The following is a 16428-nucleotide window of genomic DNA, read 5'->3' on the forward strand; positions in this document are numbered from 1 at the left end:
TGCTTGGAGGGGGTTAATCCAGTTTGATTGTGTTGAAGCATCAGCAAGCAGTTGCTAGCTGTGTAAAACAGCTTAAGCATGCTTTCTCCTGATACATTGCAGTGAGGGGGTGAAATAGGTTATACAGTACTAGCCCAAGTCCTTACGACTCACCTGTATTTCAAAGGGCTGTGAACATCTGTCTTTATAGACTGGCTGGCATACTCAGGTCTGTAGGAACCACACCACACCTGCACAAAGAAGAGGATTAAAAACTCGTGGATCAATAGCAGGGTAATTTAGCAGGCCAAGCTGCGGAAGGGAGCGCTGCTCTATTGATGTAGATCAGAGGTTCTCAGACTTTTGTACTGGTGACCCCTTTCATATAGCAAGCCTCTGAGTGTGACCTCCCCTCCCCCCCATACATTATATATTTAACACCATTATAAATACTGGAGGCAAAGCAGGGTGGGGTGAAGGCTGACAGCTCATGATCCCCCTATGTAATAACCTCATGATCCCCTGCGGGGTCCAGAACCCCCAATTTGAGAACCCCTGATTTAGATGGAGTTGCAACTGCTGAAATCCTGCCTTCATTGAAATTAATAGGAATTTTGCCATTGACTTCAGTGAAGCCAGGATTTCACCAAACATATCAAGTCCTTGAGAGGCCTCAGAGATATTAACACCATGGATTGTCCTCTAGAAACCTCCTGTCATGGGGAGTCAGTTTTCTCCAAAGCCCCATCTTCACTATGCCATGTTCCCCCAGGTGTCGATCATGCTCTTGTTGTGAAGGTGTTGAAAAAACCTATGCTAATAGTTAAGCCATCTTCAGCATTGGATCAGAGGACCCTTGACTGACAAGCCCTGTCCATAGGAGGGTGTTTCCTCAGGCTGGTGAGGCTAAAGAGCATTCAGACACATTCTTGGTCCATAAGCTTCAGCACTTTTTATAATCCAGTTTATATTTTCATGCAACTCTCGGCAAAAGCCAATGGGTTCCTACCTGGGCAAAGTTCAGAAAGAAAAGTTGTTTGTGAGTCAGGTCGAGTCCTGGTAACTTTGGCTCCTTCCCTTCGCGTTCCAACCATTTTAAATAGGCCTATAAATGATCACAAGTTCATTTAGCAAGAGGCCTCCCCATTCAGACATGATGGCTACTCTGAATGTCACTGTTCGGATAGGGTAAATCCTGCCTAAAAAGGCATGGTCCCGCTACCTTTTACCTTGGACACTTTAGTAATTGATTTTATTAGAAAGCAGTGATTTGTATCTATTCTCAAAAAGAGCCTTCCATCCTAACGGGCTTTGTAAACTTTAGATTTATATATAAACACAGTGAGATCATTTTGTGCATCAGCAGCCACCTCTGGGCCGAAACAGTTTCTGAAGTGTTGCTGTGCATTAACTGTTGAGGAAACAAGAAAAACCTCATGATTACCAGTTCTATTCATTCTGTCTGCGGCACCTGGCACTGGCCACTGTCAGAAGACAGGATACTGGAATTGATGGACCTGGACCTTTGGTCTGACCAAGTATGGCTGCTCTTATGTTCTTAAAAAATAACTCCAAATGGAACTGAAGGTGGAATTTTAGATCAGCCATATGTAATTACTTGGCTTTGAATTTGGGCAGCCCACTTGGGTTAACATCTCTAACCTTAAAAAGACTTATCTTTAATTATCATGAATTATCAGGAGCTCTGCTGGGAGTCTCCAGAAAGGTGGCACAGTACAGAGCAGTACTCTGCTGGAGCAGGGGTTCACCACACGTTGCACAGCAAACAAGAATGGCAACGTAGGACACATGCTACTATTCTGAAAAGCCCTGACAAAAATTCATCTGACAATGCAGACGTAGCTCAAAGCAATCAACTTAGACTGCATGCACTTGATTGTGGTTTGAAATACAAGCATAGCAGCAGATTGCCCGGGACTTTTCCGTATGACCATGGAAGGAAAAGGAAAGCAGATAGTTAAATTTCCTCCTCACTTTTGTCTCTCTCTCTTCAGGTAACTGCTCATAAAATAGCAGATAATAACCCTGAACAAAGTTAAATCCATTACCTGTTACTGTTGCATGCTAATTGGCCAATTTTCTTTTTTTAGGTCCATTGACATAATGAAGACAATTTAATGTGTCTCATGCCAGTTAAATCTGAACATTTTATTACCATATCCTCTCACTCACATAGATATTCCCAAACAAAAGGCTTTAAAGGTAGTGTGAACAGTGAAAATACAAGTTTCATAGCAAAGAATCTCCGAAGATTGAACTGTAGGGGCCATTAACTACCACCATGCCACTCTGTTTCCCATATTTCCAATGTGTTCTACAGCAAAGTTAATGTTTAATTTTAAAGGCTTCCCAGATATTCAGAATATTTATCTTTTTGAAAAATCAAGGAATGCAGAGGCAAGGTTACATAAACATCCTTAACTCTGACCCCATATCTCCACCCACCATCCCTTTAATAGGTATACTGGTAGATCACAGTTACCACAACTTTAGAACTGTTTCATGTCAGTAACTACATTCCACAATCCCACACTTTCTCCTAGTGGAAGGAGCATTCAGACTGGTGACTACAGTACTCATATCTGCAGCCATTGTGTGTAGAAGCAGGAGGGGCACAGATGCAGGAGGTTCTCTTTTGCGTCTGGAGTGGCACATCTCCTGGCTGTTGCAGGACAGCGAGGGAGACGTACAGCAGGATATCTACTGTGTCTAAAGAAGATGGACAGGCTAGGCTGAATTGCCCCACTCTCAGTGGGATGGGAATCCCCTGGAATGTCAAATGTGCCTTCTCTTGCTCTGAAAATAACTTACAGGATTGAGAACACTTCTCTTGGGAAGGGGCAGGATGCTGTTGATATATATATATAGAGAGAGAGAGAGTGCCATTTTCAATCTGTTCCAGAGGAGAATGCAAAATAAATAGCAATAAGATGGAGGAAACTTCTATGTGTCACTGTCTTAACAGTTATAAAACTTGCAAGGGAAGTAACAGAGGCAACTCGGGCTGGATTCTATTGTGAATTTGGGGGCAGAGATTGTTTACAGACATGATCCGTATTTCTCTTGATAGTGATGCAATGTTTCTATCAATGTTGTGATGTCTCCCCATCACACCTGACATGTGGCTTTAGTTTCAGCAGGAAAAGTGCAAGAAAAGTAAACTGGGGAGGGGAAGAAGAAAAAAAATGTCATCGTGCTTTAAAAATCATCATCATCAAATCACATTGCTAAGCAACGAAAGCTCTGTTGCCATGTGACAGATACCATTTGACAAGCTGATTGAAGTTGAAGCAAGAATCTCAGTCCGATGGGCTTTGGCGCGAGGCAGGTTCTTTCACCCTTTTCTCTGCCTATTTATTACCATACTGCCTGTTCACCTGAGCTGTTTGCACGGCACTGAGCCCAGTGTGGGCTGGTCTGTGGTTCAGGCCTAGGCACTACAAATGATAATGAGGATGGTTGTGGTCACTCTTGATCTTTAGTTGGATCCACATGGGCATTAGGGTGAGCCTGCACAGATCCTATTTGGGGCATTGGTCATTTGAACTGTTATGCATTGGCATTCACTGAATTCCCTGTGGCACAGGACACTTTGCCTGGGTCAGGTATTAAACTTCACCTCTCAGTCCCAGAAGTGATGCCCGTAACTCCCAACACATCCTCAGGAAAATAAACACATCTGGCTCTGACCAATTTCTGGCTTTCATGCAAAAATCGACTCGCAGTATTTTAAGGAGCTACCTTGTAAGCCTGTCGGACTCCTCCATTGTCTGCAATATTCTCTCCCAGGGTGCTTATTCCACTGACCTGTAACAGAGCAATTGTTTGTTTATTGTGTGTAATGTCTGTCACTCCAAAAGCATTTCACAAGTTGAAATAGAAACACTGTGCTGTCTGCTGATGTGCAGCTACCTCTGGGGTGGAAGCAACGCTACACCATGGTGGAGGAGAAAGAGACTGAAAGGGAATAATACCGAACATTATGGAAGCAGCAGGGTCGAGCGTACAGGGTCTACCAGAATTGGAAGAGGTTTAGGAAAATAGCAGCAAACAGGCTGTTGCGGGGGTATATTCTCCATCAGCCAGGGCAGTTCAGGGTGGGACAAGCCCTTTTGTGTATAAAGGGTGGTGGGGTATATCAATTTGTGCCCTAAGAGCGTGACAGGATCTTGCAGCAGAAGCAGCTATGAACCCAATTCATTAGGGTCCTGTTGCCTCCTTTACAGCCCATGACCCTGCTAGATTAGCCTGGTAGCCCAGCTTAGGAAGCACTATCTCCCCAGTATTTCCAGGGTACCCCTCACCCTGACAGAGCACAGCAACACAATCCTCCACTCACAGTCTCCAGCCCTGAGGGACTTTTTCATTTTGGTATAAATGGGGCTTAGGCACCTGCTTTTAAAGGCATGCACCTGGCATGGGCTCAGAGGGGCAGGGCGGGGCGGGGCAGGGGCAAGGGGGGGGGGAGAGGAAATGTGCTGATTCAGTAGAACAGCAGCTTTTTTTCTTTTGCTCTGTTTTCATTTTTCTGCCTTTTGATGCATTTGGGGGGTTAACAGTTGCTATATTTAAAAGGGAAACCCTCCTTTTAAAGCAAAACCCTGTATTTGACTTTGGTTTGTTTGCCTGCTCTGCAAAGCATTGTGGGGGATGGAGGGTCATAAAAAGGTCAGCCCAAAGGCAGCTGAGGCAATGTAAGATGGGGGTGTGGTTAGGGAAGGTCTAGAGCTAGGCTTTGGCTTTGTTTGGAGGGACCTGGAGCTTTTCTCTCTTAGTGTGTTCTGCTCATTTACTCTTTCTATGTTCTATCACCAAAACTACCTTAGACCTGAATGCATTTAGAGAGATCTTCTGAACAGATGTGGGGAAGATGAAAAAATACTTTACCTATTCCTCTGTTCTACCACTCTCTTTAAACTTGTCTGCTCCTTTTTAAATCCCCCCAGATCAAATTATAAATGAAGAAACAAAACTAATGAACTCCTACAACTGGGGAAGTAGGAATCAAGCTTTTCTTGTTATCAAGAAGGAATCAGTGTCTCCTCTCTGCTTCCCTAATTCTCTGGACTGGTTTAGAGCTGGGAGCTTTGGAAGAAAATAAGAAAGTTAAGACTCAGGTGGTTTTACCTCTAGAGACCTAGCCTCAAACCCTGGATTGTAGAGTTTGGACCAAGTGCTTAAGACTCTATTACTATCAAATTAGTTGCTTTCCCCATCTGCTAAATTAATTCATAAAGGCATCCTACCCAATCTCTATCCTGTGGAGTGTACTCACGTTCTGTCCTCCAGCCAGCTCCCATGTGTAGTTTCCATACTGATAAACCATGCAGCGTGACTGGTCTTTGAAATGCATGGCTGAGAAATTGCTCCACCAATCAAACATATTTCCATCTTTGTCAAAATTTCTTCCTGTTCATGAAAGCAAAGTATGGAGGAGAGACTGTTTCAGGGTGCAATGATCTGTGTGTCCAGAGATCCTGACTGATTCCCAGCTTTAAATATTGGCACACAGTTCCTATAGCTACATTTAGCAGTCTAACCAGAGCAACTTCTAAACATGTTTCCTTTCCCTAGTATCCTTGTCTCCTGCCTGCCTCCCTCCCTTCTGGGTGTTTGTTACACCCACTCGGATCTTCTCTATTTTGAACATCAGTTCTAAGGGCTAGAGATTGTCTCTTATTATGAGAATACACAATATCCAGCACAATATGGCTGTGATCCTGATTACAGCTCTTATGCATATCTGTGATACAAATAATAATATTCCTAATTAGCCACTAAATCCTTGTAACCGGGGTGCAAATACAGAAAGTACTCTCTGCAATTACAAATGAGGAACCTGAGGGTCAAAGTGACTTTGCCAAAGCCACAGAGGGAGCAAACCAAGACCAAGATTCTGGTGTCTCTGGTCCTGTTGCTCAGAGCACACCTCTTGCTCAATATGGACCTGTATCTAGACAGCTACAGCAAGTGTTTTATGTTTAAATTATATAGAGTCCATAGAAGTAAAAGCCACATGCAATAAAGTCTATGTATAAAGAATTATTATTATTTTATTATTATTTATTATTGTTGTTATTTTAAAAGAAGCAGCAGAATTGAGTCTCAAGGTTCAAAACCATTTTAGGCCTCTGTCAATGATAATGACAAAATCAATTATTTTTTAACAAATGGGTCAGGACTCTGTGTGTCACTGTGCTGCCACCAGAATGCTTTTCACAGATTTCATTTTACTTTGAAAGGCAGCACACAGGCTGGTACTGACAGTGTTTCTGATACTTCATTGCTGTAAAAGTAACAGGTTTTTTGGTGTATTGCCATTAATTTAATTCATTTATTTAAATTCATTTTCCCTGATTGGTTCCAGGATCATTCACCTCAAATCACACATCTGTAGTATTGTTATTACAGCGTGTGTGTGTGTGTTTCAATCACAGCAGTCAGAGCGGATAGACTATTACCACCCACATCTAGTTTTCTACTGTGTGATCGATGGAATTATAAAAGAAAGATTTTGCTTAAATAATTTTTTAGCCTCTTCTCACCATTGTCATCAAAACCATGAGTAATTTCATGTCCAATTACCATCCCGATCCCTCCAAAGTTTAGTGCCTGTGGCTGATGTTTGCTAAAGAAGGGAGGCTGAAGGATTCCAGCAGGAAACACTGCAAAATGAGAGAGAGAGATAGAGGTTCAGATAATTTCATCTGTGTGTGCTCTGTAGATGGGTTAGCCTTTGGCAGCAGATCAAGCAGGAAATGTTTCCTCTGTTTATGCCACTTGCTTTATGCATCTTATAACACATTGAGGATGATCATGTGCAAGGAGTTGTTCTTAAATGATAAATGTAGTAAATCTGTAACTATTAAAGTCTCCCATTTGAGAACCCAGCATAATTTCCCTTCCAGCTCTGCTTGTTTAGTCTTATATATCTTGTACATTAAAGTGCAGTTATAATTAGAAAAGAGACTTAGAATTACACAGTAGAATCTCATTATCTATTCCCTTTTAGGGAATCAAACAAAGAACCGTTTAGGTTACAGGCTGAATGATAATTCCCCCCAACCCCTCAAGCTGACAAGCTGAGCCCAAGCCTCAGATCTGAAGATCAACCTGGCTTTGTCTGCTCCTAATGTCGTCATGAGAGAGTCAACAGTCCAAACTAGGACAGGTCACAAAATGAAACCTATTTTCACACAAACACTTCAAAACTGATTTCATTTTGAAATGTTCAGAACGGCTCCATTTGCAGGGGTCGCTGGTTTTTGCGGGTTGTTTTTTGGAAAATTTAACAAAAGCAGGTTTGGGGTGAACAAAACAAAAAATTGCAATAACATCTTTGATAAAATGTAGAGAAAATATTGAAAAAATCCAGATTTTTTTCATGAAATACAAAAAATGTCTACAATTCCAACAAGTGTTTGCAAAAAAAAAAAAAAGTTGTTTGAAAAAAGGCTATTTAATATAGACGGCAATACTTCATTAGGAAAAAAAATGGTTTTAAACAGAACTGAAAATCCTTCAAATGATGTAGGAGGCAGAATAGACCCTCAGCCTGACTCCTTCACCCACAGTTGTATTAAATTTTATGGGGCTGGCACAGAGGTAGTTAAAATTTTGTATTTATTAGTAAAGGCAGCAGATCTGACGCAAAGACGCACCATACACCCTGGGTTACGATTACATGTGAATACTGGGTCACCTGTACATTTTTTCCTCTTTGCTGTCCCAATGAACTATGCTCAGTTTGTAGCATGGAGCAGCTAATGGATATTTTATTGCTTTATTTTTGTTAAGAGAAAGGTTAACCACCATATGCGGCCTACAAATAACACTGAGGCTTAATGTTTAAAGCATACTCCAGAGGAATTACTACTGTGTATCAACTGTACTTTGCATGACAGCCTTGGAAAAAATAGCTCTAGCCTCCTCCACACTACACATAAAAGCCGAATATATCGGCAGTCAGGTTTATTCTTCCTTCCACGTGTTGAAGAGGAGATGCATGTGACCTTCAAGAAGGAATGAATGCTGCAAATGGGTTATTCTAGAATGGGGCATTTTAATAAGATGCCTTCTAATAAGTGAAAAATGTGAAAAAAACACATTGCAATCACATTCTTTGTCTGTAAAGAAAGATCATTGTGTCCCCAGACCATTCACTAGGAGAGGAAAGGTAACCAGGTCTCATTCAGGAGCAGAAATTTTAACACTGTGAAAATCAAACCAGAACTCAGGAGGTACATTTGCTCTGGACCCTAGATACAATGAGCCTTGGTGTTAGTGACCAGGGAGTGTGTGGAACGGGGGAAGCAAGAGTATTTGTAGGAGGAGTTGGGACTTCTTAGCATCCCATATGGGCCCAATCCAATGAAGGATGTTTTGGTCACAGCTTTTACAGATCTGGAAGCTCTCACGAGTCTGATGTCCCATTAGCTGAGGCAAGTTTCTTCAGTCTTGTGTCTCTCTCAAAAATAATTTCAGTGCCATCTGCGCAAACAACAAAGCCGGGAGCATCGCTTAAGTTTCCCAGGCATGCGGAGACATTAAACAGCCTCAAATACATGGTGAATGCTCACTACTCCCTGAAGTTGGCATCACTTTGTGGCTTTTAGGTTGTCAAACACAAGGCTATTTCAATGATGGAATGTAAACAACTTTGCCAAGTTTAAGTGAGTTGAATATTCATCAGCAAAACAGAGGCTGGAGCAGAACAGCCCATTCACCTTGCACCAGGAGTGCTACAGATGTTCAATCTGGGCTGCATATGGGCAACCACATGGCACCGCTAATGTGAATTGCTTCACACACACAAATTATTCTTAAATTCCACTGCGCAATCAAAATGGTTTGAAACCTACCTATCTGATTTCGGTTGGGGGAATAGAACGCATTGACCACTGCAGCACCAATGATCCATCTAGAAAGAATAGTACGTAAAGATACAGTCATTTTTATAAGCATTCTCTTTATTGAGTTAATCTCCTTCAGAAAGCACTAGTTGCATATGAAATGGGAGGGGTGGAGGAGAGGAAAGCAGTTGGGAATGGTTCAGCAAGGACACTCAAACTGGAAAATGATAACACTCTTTTGTTTATAGGATCCCAGATCAAAGCCACGTGTCATTTTGCTCGCTATTGCTAAGCAGCCACCTCTGGGATGGAATGTGGTAGCTATTTAACAGTTCATAATACTGAAGTTTAGCAGTTTGAGACAGGAAATGAAGAATACAATATCTAAATAAAATGCAGAGTGGAAGTTTAGGGCAGCAGAATGGATTTACCCAGACTGAGAACTGGGACTAAGTTTGTCTATTGAAAATGTTTGATTAGAACAATCAGAGAGTAAATCATTACAAATGTAGAACCAGACGTACTACCATCTATATTGTGAAACCGATTTTTCATAAATAGTGAGTACTAATTTTGATAAGGAATACCTGTTTGAAGTATATGATTTTGGAACAGCTCCCAGTCCCTCCTCAGTCTATAATGAATGACTACATCACAATATGATTTCATAGCATCTCCCAGAGATACCTCACTGCATCATGAAATGAACAGCTGATTAACCAAGAGACTTGTAATAACAAACCTTTCCTTTTACTCTACAAAGGGAAGCTTTCAAGATGTGAACATAGGCATTGCGTCCAACTGTGATAAGTAGTTGATATGATGCTGAATAAGATAGTAGTTATAAAATCTTGTTCAATTTGGGTCTTTGAACAATGGACTGTCAATGATCTAAAGTGGTATTATGGCTTACTGGGAAAATCTTCCAAGCCTACAAGGGGACTTTGCTGGAAATCTACAAATCATACATGAAAAATGAAAGGCATAACTCCACACACTACCAAATTATCACACAAAGAAAGCCTGAACCAAAGCTCATTAAGTCAGTGAAAAAAAGTTTCCTTTAAGTCCAATGGGCTTTCGATCAAATGATATGACTTTTCCATTGCTTAATACATCCCAATTCCCTAAATACCAACCTGTGAGTGATAAATACTGTAACCTACACAGGCTTTAGGAGGTATATTCTGCATATTAGATGAAAATAAAATGGCTGCAGTGCAAGGCACTGACATCAGGGCACCCATTCCACATCTTAATCTAAAATGAATGGCTTTTGGCTGCACTATTCTAACACAGAGTCCTTAATATCATTGTTTATGAAAACATAATGATTTTAGGCTTGAGCCTGCTTCCATGGAAGTTCACGGCCAAATTCCTGCTGGCTTCAATAGAAGCAAGATCCCAGACCAACCCTTTGTTAACAGTATATTTTGTGTTATATAAATAGAGGTGTTAATCAAATGCATTTTGGAGTTTGCTTCTGCTTTTCTTTTGTCTTGGGAACATCCTCGTGCTCCATGGAGGCCCACTAGCATGTAAACAACCAATCTGTTGTTGGCTTTCTTGCTGCTGCCCGTAACCAGCAAAACCACTCATGCTGAAGGCTAATGTTACAGGACGATGCTCCTTATTCAAGAGCAGCTTGCCTTGCCACGTGTAAAAGATTTGGAGCTGCCTGTAATAGTTTATGAATGCTGTATGTTCTCTGTGTGTCTAATTGTTGTGAGGGGGGGGTTACGCTATGCACATATTGAATTAATTCAATAGCAGGATGGTCAGGAAATGCACACCCAAAGTAGGGGTGAGGAGGAACCAGATAGACCCTTCCCAGCAAACACTGAGAAACAATGCCTGGGCCATTCACTTGGATGCTCTGGCTCTGTCCCACGGTGGCCCTCACCGGACTGGTTTTGGGCAAGCATGGGAGCTGACAGAACAAAAACTGTGGACTGGATTAATAGACATGCCTTCAAGGACAGGGAGGGAGAGCTAAGGTGAACCCAGACTCCAGAGGCTGAGGGACTAAGGGGGAAGTTAGACCTACCGGGGTCCCCAAGAAGAGGATGGTCAGACTCTAGCTACTGGGCCTTTTACTGTTTTAAAATCCTTTTCTCTTATGTTATGCTTTGTTCTTGTTGTCAAATAAACAATGCATCTGTTTTAAGGAAGGTTGCTTTGGGTCCCTGTATTCATTACTGGTTCTAAGCTCCCAAAGGGAAGAATTGCAGGTACATTAACCCAGTGGTCTTGCAGGCCTTGCAGCACAGTCAATGGACTGGAAGGCTTGAGCTCAGGACCCAGCCCCAAAAGGGGGGAATTGTCAGACTCCACCTCAGAAAGATAAAGGCCTGAGGCCTGACACTTGAGGGGGTGGCCTCAGAGATGCCAGAGAAGGGGTTAGAGGTGCAGCCAGCCCTGTCGCCATGACACTGATATAGTAAAAATTACATTTTCAGATGACTAAAATTAACATTTCTAATAGTCGGGGTGAAAATGCTGATATTTAATTGCTTCATCCTCCATAGCAATAAATTATCTTAATTAAAGATGAGCCTGAGCTTAAAAGTTCAGTTCTGGATCCAGATCTAAACAGCTACAAAGCCCAGATGTGTTGGGAACTGGACTTTGAAAGGCTATTTTAAGCCATGGTTTTTACCTCCTGTGACAGACCCAGGCCAGTGGGGTACAGGAGTCTGGTAGAGGGCAAATATACTGGTCACTGGGTGAGTAGTTTTCTGTTCCCTGAGTGACCAGAGAGGGGCTGCACTAGAGTAATCAGGAACTTGCTAGAACCAATTCAGGCAGACAGGCTGATTAGAACACCTGCAGCCAATCAAGGCAGGCTAATCAGGGCTTTAAAAACGAGCTCACTCCAGTCAGGGAGGGAGGAGCTAGAGGAGAGGAAGTGCATATGAGGAGCTGGGAGCAAGAGACACAAGGAGCTGAGAGTGAGAGGCTGTGCTGCTGGAGGACTAAGGAGTGCAAGTGTTATCAGACACCAGGAGGAAGGTCCTGTGGTGAGGATAAAGAAGGTGTTTGGAGGAGACCATGGGGAAGTAGCCCAGGGAGTTGTCGCTGTCATGCAGCTGTTACAGGAGGCACTATAGACAGCTGCAATCCACAGGGCCCTGGCCTGGAACCCGGAGTAAAGGGCGGGCCCGGGTTCCCCCCAAACCTCCCAACTCCTGATCAGACACAGGAGGGGTTGATCCAGACTGTGGGGAAGATCATTGAGGTGAGCAAAATCTGCCAATAAGTGCAGGACCCACTAAGGTAGAGGAGAAACTTTGTCACACTCCTTTCAGTTATTTGCTTTCCAAAGTACACACTGGCCCATCCCCATTGCTCCCCTGCCAAGAAGATCAGTCTCAGTATTTGTGATAAGTGGCTCCATGGTAATATAATAGTGTGTAAAGTGGTTCTGTGAAGGACTAAACTGAGGTTCCAAAAGATCTGAATGATCCCATGTAGCCACTGTAACATACATTACCACTAGAGGCAGACAAAGAGCTCATTGTTCAATTCCCTCAGATGCCCCATTCTTAGACAGCCACAAACAAAAGTATTCGTAATGATCTGATATGAGTGGAGAAGGGCAATGCCACCCTGTAGCTCCAGGGTGGTCCCTAACCATTATTCCAGGATTTAGGGTGCTTATATAGCCATGCAGTCTGGACACTCACATATCTTGGTCAACTCTCTCTCGAAGTTTTTTCAAGCTCTTCTGGGCTCCAGCCCTCAGGTTTTCCAGGCTGTTTTCAAAATACTTGTGCTCACTGAAGTTTAACTGAAGAAATACAAATCCCAGCGTATTAGCAAGTTTCTTCTAATGGAGAATTTCCTTTAATCACCGCCTATGGGATGTTGCTATGAAATATTTGTCCTGTGGTTATACATCGTATAGAAACAGATGGTCAGCTCCTTCTTAGATAGTGAGCTGTTCGGGGGCAAGGACTAGGTCTTTGCATGTGTTATACAGAATCTAGCACAATGGGGCCTTAGTCCTGATTGGGGTATCTGGGGATGACAGTAACACAGGCATTTAATATTGTAAATAGCAATGCAGTATGTTTACACTTTTGTATTAACCCTGTTCAGGTACGTGCCGCATACTTACATTTGCATATTCCTGATCCAGTTTTTCATTCTGATCTTCCAAAATATAGTCTGGATAGCCAATTTGCTCTTTAATTGCCATTGCCTACAAGAAAAGAGAGTCCACAATGGTCTCACAATAGTAAAAAAAAAAATAATAATAATCTGGATCGCTGCAGACAATGGATCAAATTCGTTGCTGGTGTTGGTCCACTAGTTTCAGTGGAGTTAACCCAGGGTGAATTTAACCTAGTCAATATTCATATGATGAGCCAACAAAGAGTGTGTTTGATGTAAGTATTGAGAATTTGTGCAAGGGTTGTTCAGGGGTGATGGGCTTGGGTACAAGCATTTGGTGCACTTATATAGGGCTTCCTGAATTCAGAGGAAAGTGACTTAAATGGGGACTGCAGTAGGATTCAATGATCATTTTAACGTTGAATCTCCATGGGATACATTCTGTCCTCATTTATGGCCTAGATCCAAGTTCCACTGAAGGGCCCTAAAGGCTTGATCCACCATCCGTGAATGATTTCCATTGACTTCAACAACAAATGGCTCCAGATCCAATTCATGCAACACCACTAAAGTCAATAGTCCGACAAGATCTGAAATTAACACAGGATTCCTTCTGCTCCCTCATTCCATACGAACATATGGCTGCATTATTTAAACATGTCAGCTTCTGCTACATCTACTCCCTCAGAGAGAGCTCTGGACATGGGGCTCTCTGCAATGAAAATCCTCAAACGCCCCATTGCTGAAGAAGCACAGCCTTTTGCAATGCGGTATAGAGTGACCCAAATAGTTTTTGAAAGAAGGCATTACTGAGAAGCAAGTTTTTTTAATAGGCAAGTTTCCATTTGGGAACCATCTGAATACCTTCATATTGTGGAATAATGCACTGACCTGCATCAAAAAGGATGCTCTTCATTTGATTCATAACCAGGAAGAATTTAAGGAAAGGTGGCCTAATCTTTTGGAAGTTTATTACTAATATATTTCTTTTTAATTGGTTTTACCAATTTGGCTCTTTTAAGTAACTTGTAGTTTGTTTGGGTTTCTTTGGCTTACCACTTTTATGGGATACATTACATTAGATTCTATTATAGTTTGGAAATAAAAAATGTTTGAAAGCTAAATAAATAAAGGATCAAAAGCAATATCCTGGAGAAAATTACAGATAACTGTGAAAGTGGATTTTTATTTCTCTCTCTCTCTCTCTCTCCTTTTTTAAGGGATGGAAAATAAGTCTTGCAAAATTTGACACGATTTTCTGATATTCCCACACAGGATATTGAGGTTTCTTGTTATTTCTGACCTTCTCACGAGCTTTCTCTTTTGATGTTTCATCCATCCACTGTAATTCATCAAGTGTCTCAATGAACACTTCCCGGATTTTGTCTATTAAGTCTCGGACCTAAAATAGAGACAAATAAGAAATTCATCAGTGACATGCTATTTTTTCTTCTCAACAACTTCTAGAGAGATAGCAGGCTCCTAATGAAGAATAATCTCCTCAAATGCTTTGTGATAGTACATGGCGCTCCACAATTAAATACACACCATAAATGAGTCTCCTGTGTCTGCTACCTGCTGGCTGATTAGCACAGTTCCCAAGACTCTGTTATGTGTGTCTCCTGACTTGGCTGAACTGTGGGAGACCTGAACTGGAGGAGCTGAAAGGCAGGCAAGAGATCGGTATTGTGCTCAGCAGCTAACCATGCTGGGATACCATTGGGAGGCAAAGCATGTGGAAAGTCACAAATCACATAGCTTGACCCATCTGAGCTGTCTGGCCTAGTGGATAATGCACTAGACTGGAACACTGGCACTCTGGGGTTTGTTCTCAGCTTTACCACTGGCCTGCTGGCTGACAGTCTTCAGTATTTCCCGAGAAAACAAAGAGAGGATCTGGGGCCTGCTGGTATGCTGTCAGAAAGTGGCTGACTATCTGTAGAAGGTGAAATCCCTCTCAGAAGAGAGAGCCCATAATCCTCTGCCTTAGGATGGGAGTTTCATTGTTCCTATCTGTCTCCTCAGAGTTACGTTAAAGCTCTGCACTATGTACATATTTAAAAGATATTAGGCCACAGGTTTGGGGTGGGAATGGAGGTGGGGGATGAGGGGATCCACAGGAATTGTGGGCTTATGATAGCATGAAAGGTAAACTACATACCATCCTCTTGCTCTCACCAGCAAATGTCTCCCTGACATACAGAGCTCCCACCGCGTTCTCCATGTTGTTGTTGACATAACTCACGCATTCCCGCCAACGGGCCTCTTCCAGTGTTGTCCCATAAAGTGCCTGGAAGAGAAATGCAGGGGGATCAATTCTGCCTACGTACCTTCCCTCAGCTCCACCCCAAGTTGTTAAAGGGCGAGAGGTCTAATCAAAGAGAGAGGCCCTCATCTGTTCAGCTTCTGTCCCCCCACACTTTAGCTTTATTTCTTTGGAAGCTCTGGTCTTCCTTCCATTGATCCGCTGTGCACAGGACATTATTAGGAGGTGGTATGGGTACTGTTCAATTTCTGTCCCACCACGGTGTCATTTCATGGCTCATCTCTCTCTCTATCTATCTGTCTGCCTAAGGCATTTCTGCGGTGCTCCTCACCATGGTAGCTAAGCATGATACCCACCCCTGTTCTTACATGAAGTGGCTTTACCAGCTATCCTCAGCCAGGGGTCTGGGACCACCAGCAGGTTTTAGGGGCTCAGCTAAAAAGGTTGGCATTAAACAAGCTGGGGGCCAGGGCAGAAAAGCCAACACCCCACCATGTGGGGTGAAGCCTGGAGCTGAAGCCAAAACCTAAGCAACTTAGCTTCACGAGGCCCCTTGTAGCATGGGGACCCAGGCAATTGCCCTGCTTGCTACCCCTAACCCCAGACCTCATTTTCATATGCATAAACACTAGTTGTTGTGGCACAGGTGGGTGGTGGAGTTTTTATACATGTTGAGGGAGGGGGGGACTCAGAGAGAAAAAGGTTGAGAACCCCTGGGCTTTACAATCTATAGGAGGTGAAGGCATCTCAGGGAGGGTTCCTGCCCTCCTGCAAAGGTGGTTCAAACAAATGGTCTGTTGGGAGATTTGTCACTAGTGATGGGCTAGTGTCAAATGGTCTGGAGGATATGTATCCAAGAAAGGTCTACCTGGAAGCCCTGAGCCTGTGGAGTTCAGACTGACCCAGAGTTTCTCATGGTATTTTGAATGTCCATAAAAGGCTCATTTCAATTCCCACCTTGAGTCTAATACTAAAGCTGGCGTTTAGTTTATTTGATCTGGTTTTCTTATTCCTAGCGATGTGATGGGATTTGTATGTTGGTCCATCCCCACATGTAGATCCAAAGAGACGCAGAACCCATTTCCCCGTGGGGCTGAAAGAAACTGAAACATCTTAGTTGTTTGTTCGGCTTTGCTTTGCACTTTTCATGTCTGAGCATCCAGCAGCCACCTTAACTCAAAAAAGAACAGACCT

The 16428-nt window shown here is 42.7% G+C and overlaps 1 protein-coding gene across 3 annotated transcripts in view; it reads right to left on the reverse strand.

The window, feature by feature from the left end:
* MMEL1 (membrane metalloendopeptidase like 1) overlaps positions 1 to 16428 on the reverse strand; it is a 56586-nt gene that overhangs the window by 2783 nt on the left and 37375 nt on the right. For all 3 annotated transcript variants that reach the window (XM_030537584.1, XM_030537583.1, XM_030537582.1), the window contains exons 13-22: positions 15130 to 15258; positions 14272 to 14370; positions 12973 to 13056; positions 12539 to 12642; positions 8862 to 8920; positions 6546 to 6665; positions 5276 to 5409; positions 3742 to 3807; positions 989 to 1084; positions 154 to 230 (exon numbers count right to left, since the gene is read on the reverse strand). In XM_030537584.1, the coding sequence (XP_030393444.1) occupies positions 154 to 230; positions 989 to 1084; positions 3742 to 3807; positions 5276 to 5409; positions 6546 to 6665; positions 8862 to 8920; positions 12539 to 12642; positions 12973 to 13056; positions 14272 to 14370; positions 15130 to 15258 (968 nt within the window). The remainder of the gene's footprint in view (positions 1 to 153; positions 231 to 988; positions 1085 to 3741; positions 3808 to 5275; positions 5410 to 6545; positions 6666 to 8861; positions 8921 to 12538; positions 12643 to 12972; positions 13057 to 14271; positions 14371 to 15129; positions 15259 to 16428) is intronic.

The sequence above is a fragment of the Gopherus evgoodei genome, chromosome 18, assembly GCF_007399415.2.
Source record: "Gopherus evgoodei ecotype Sinaloan lineage chromosome 18, rGopEvg1_v1.p, whole genome shotgun sequence".
In the NCBI taxonomy this organism is placed as follows: Eukaryota; Metazoa; Chordata; order Testudines; family Testudinidae; genus Gopherus; species Gopherus evgoodei.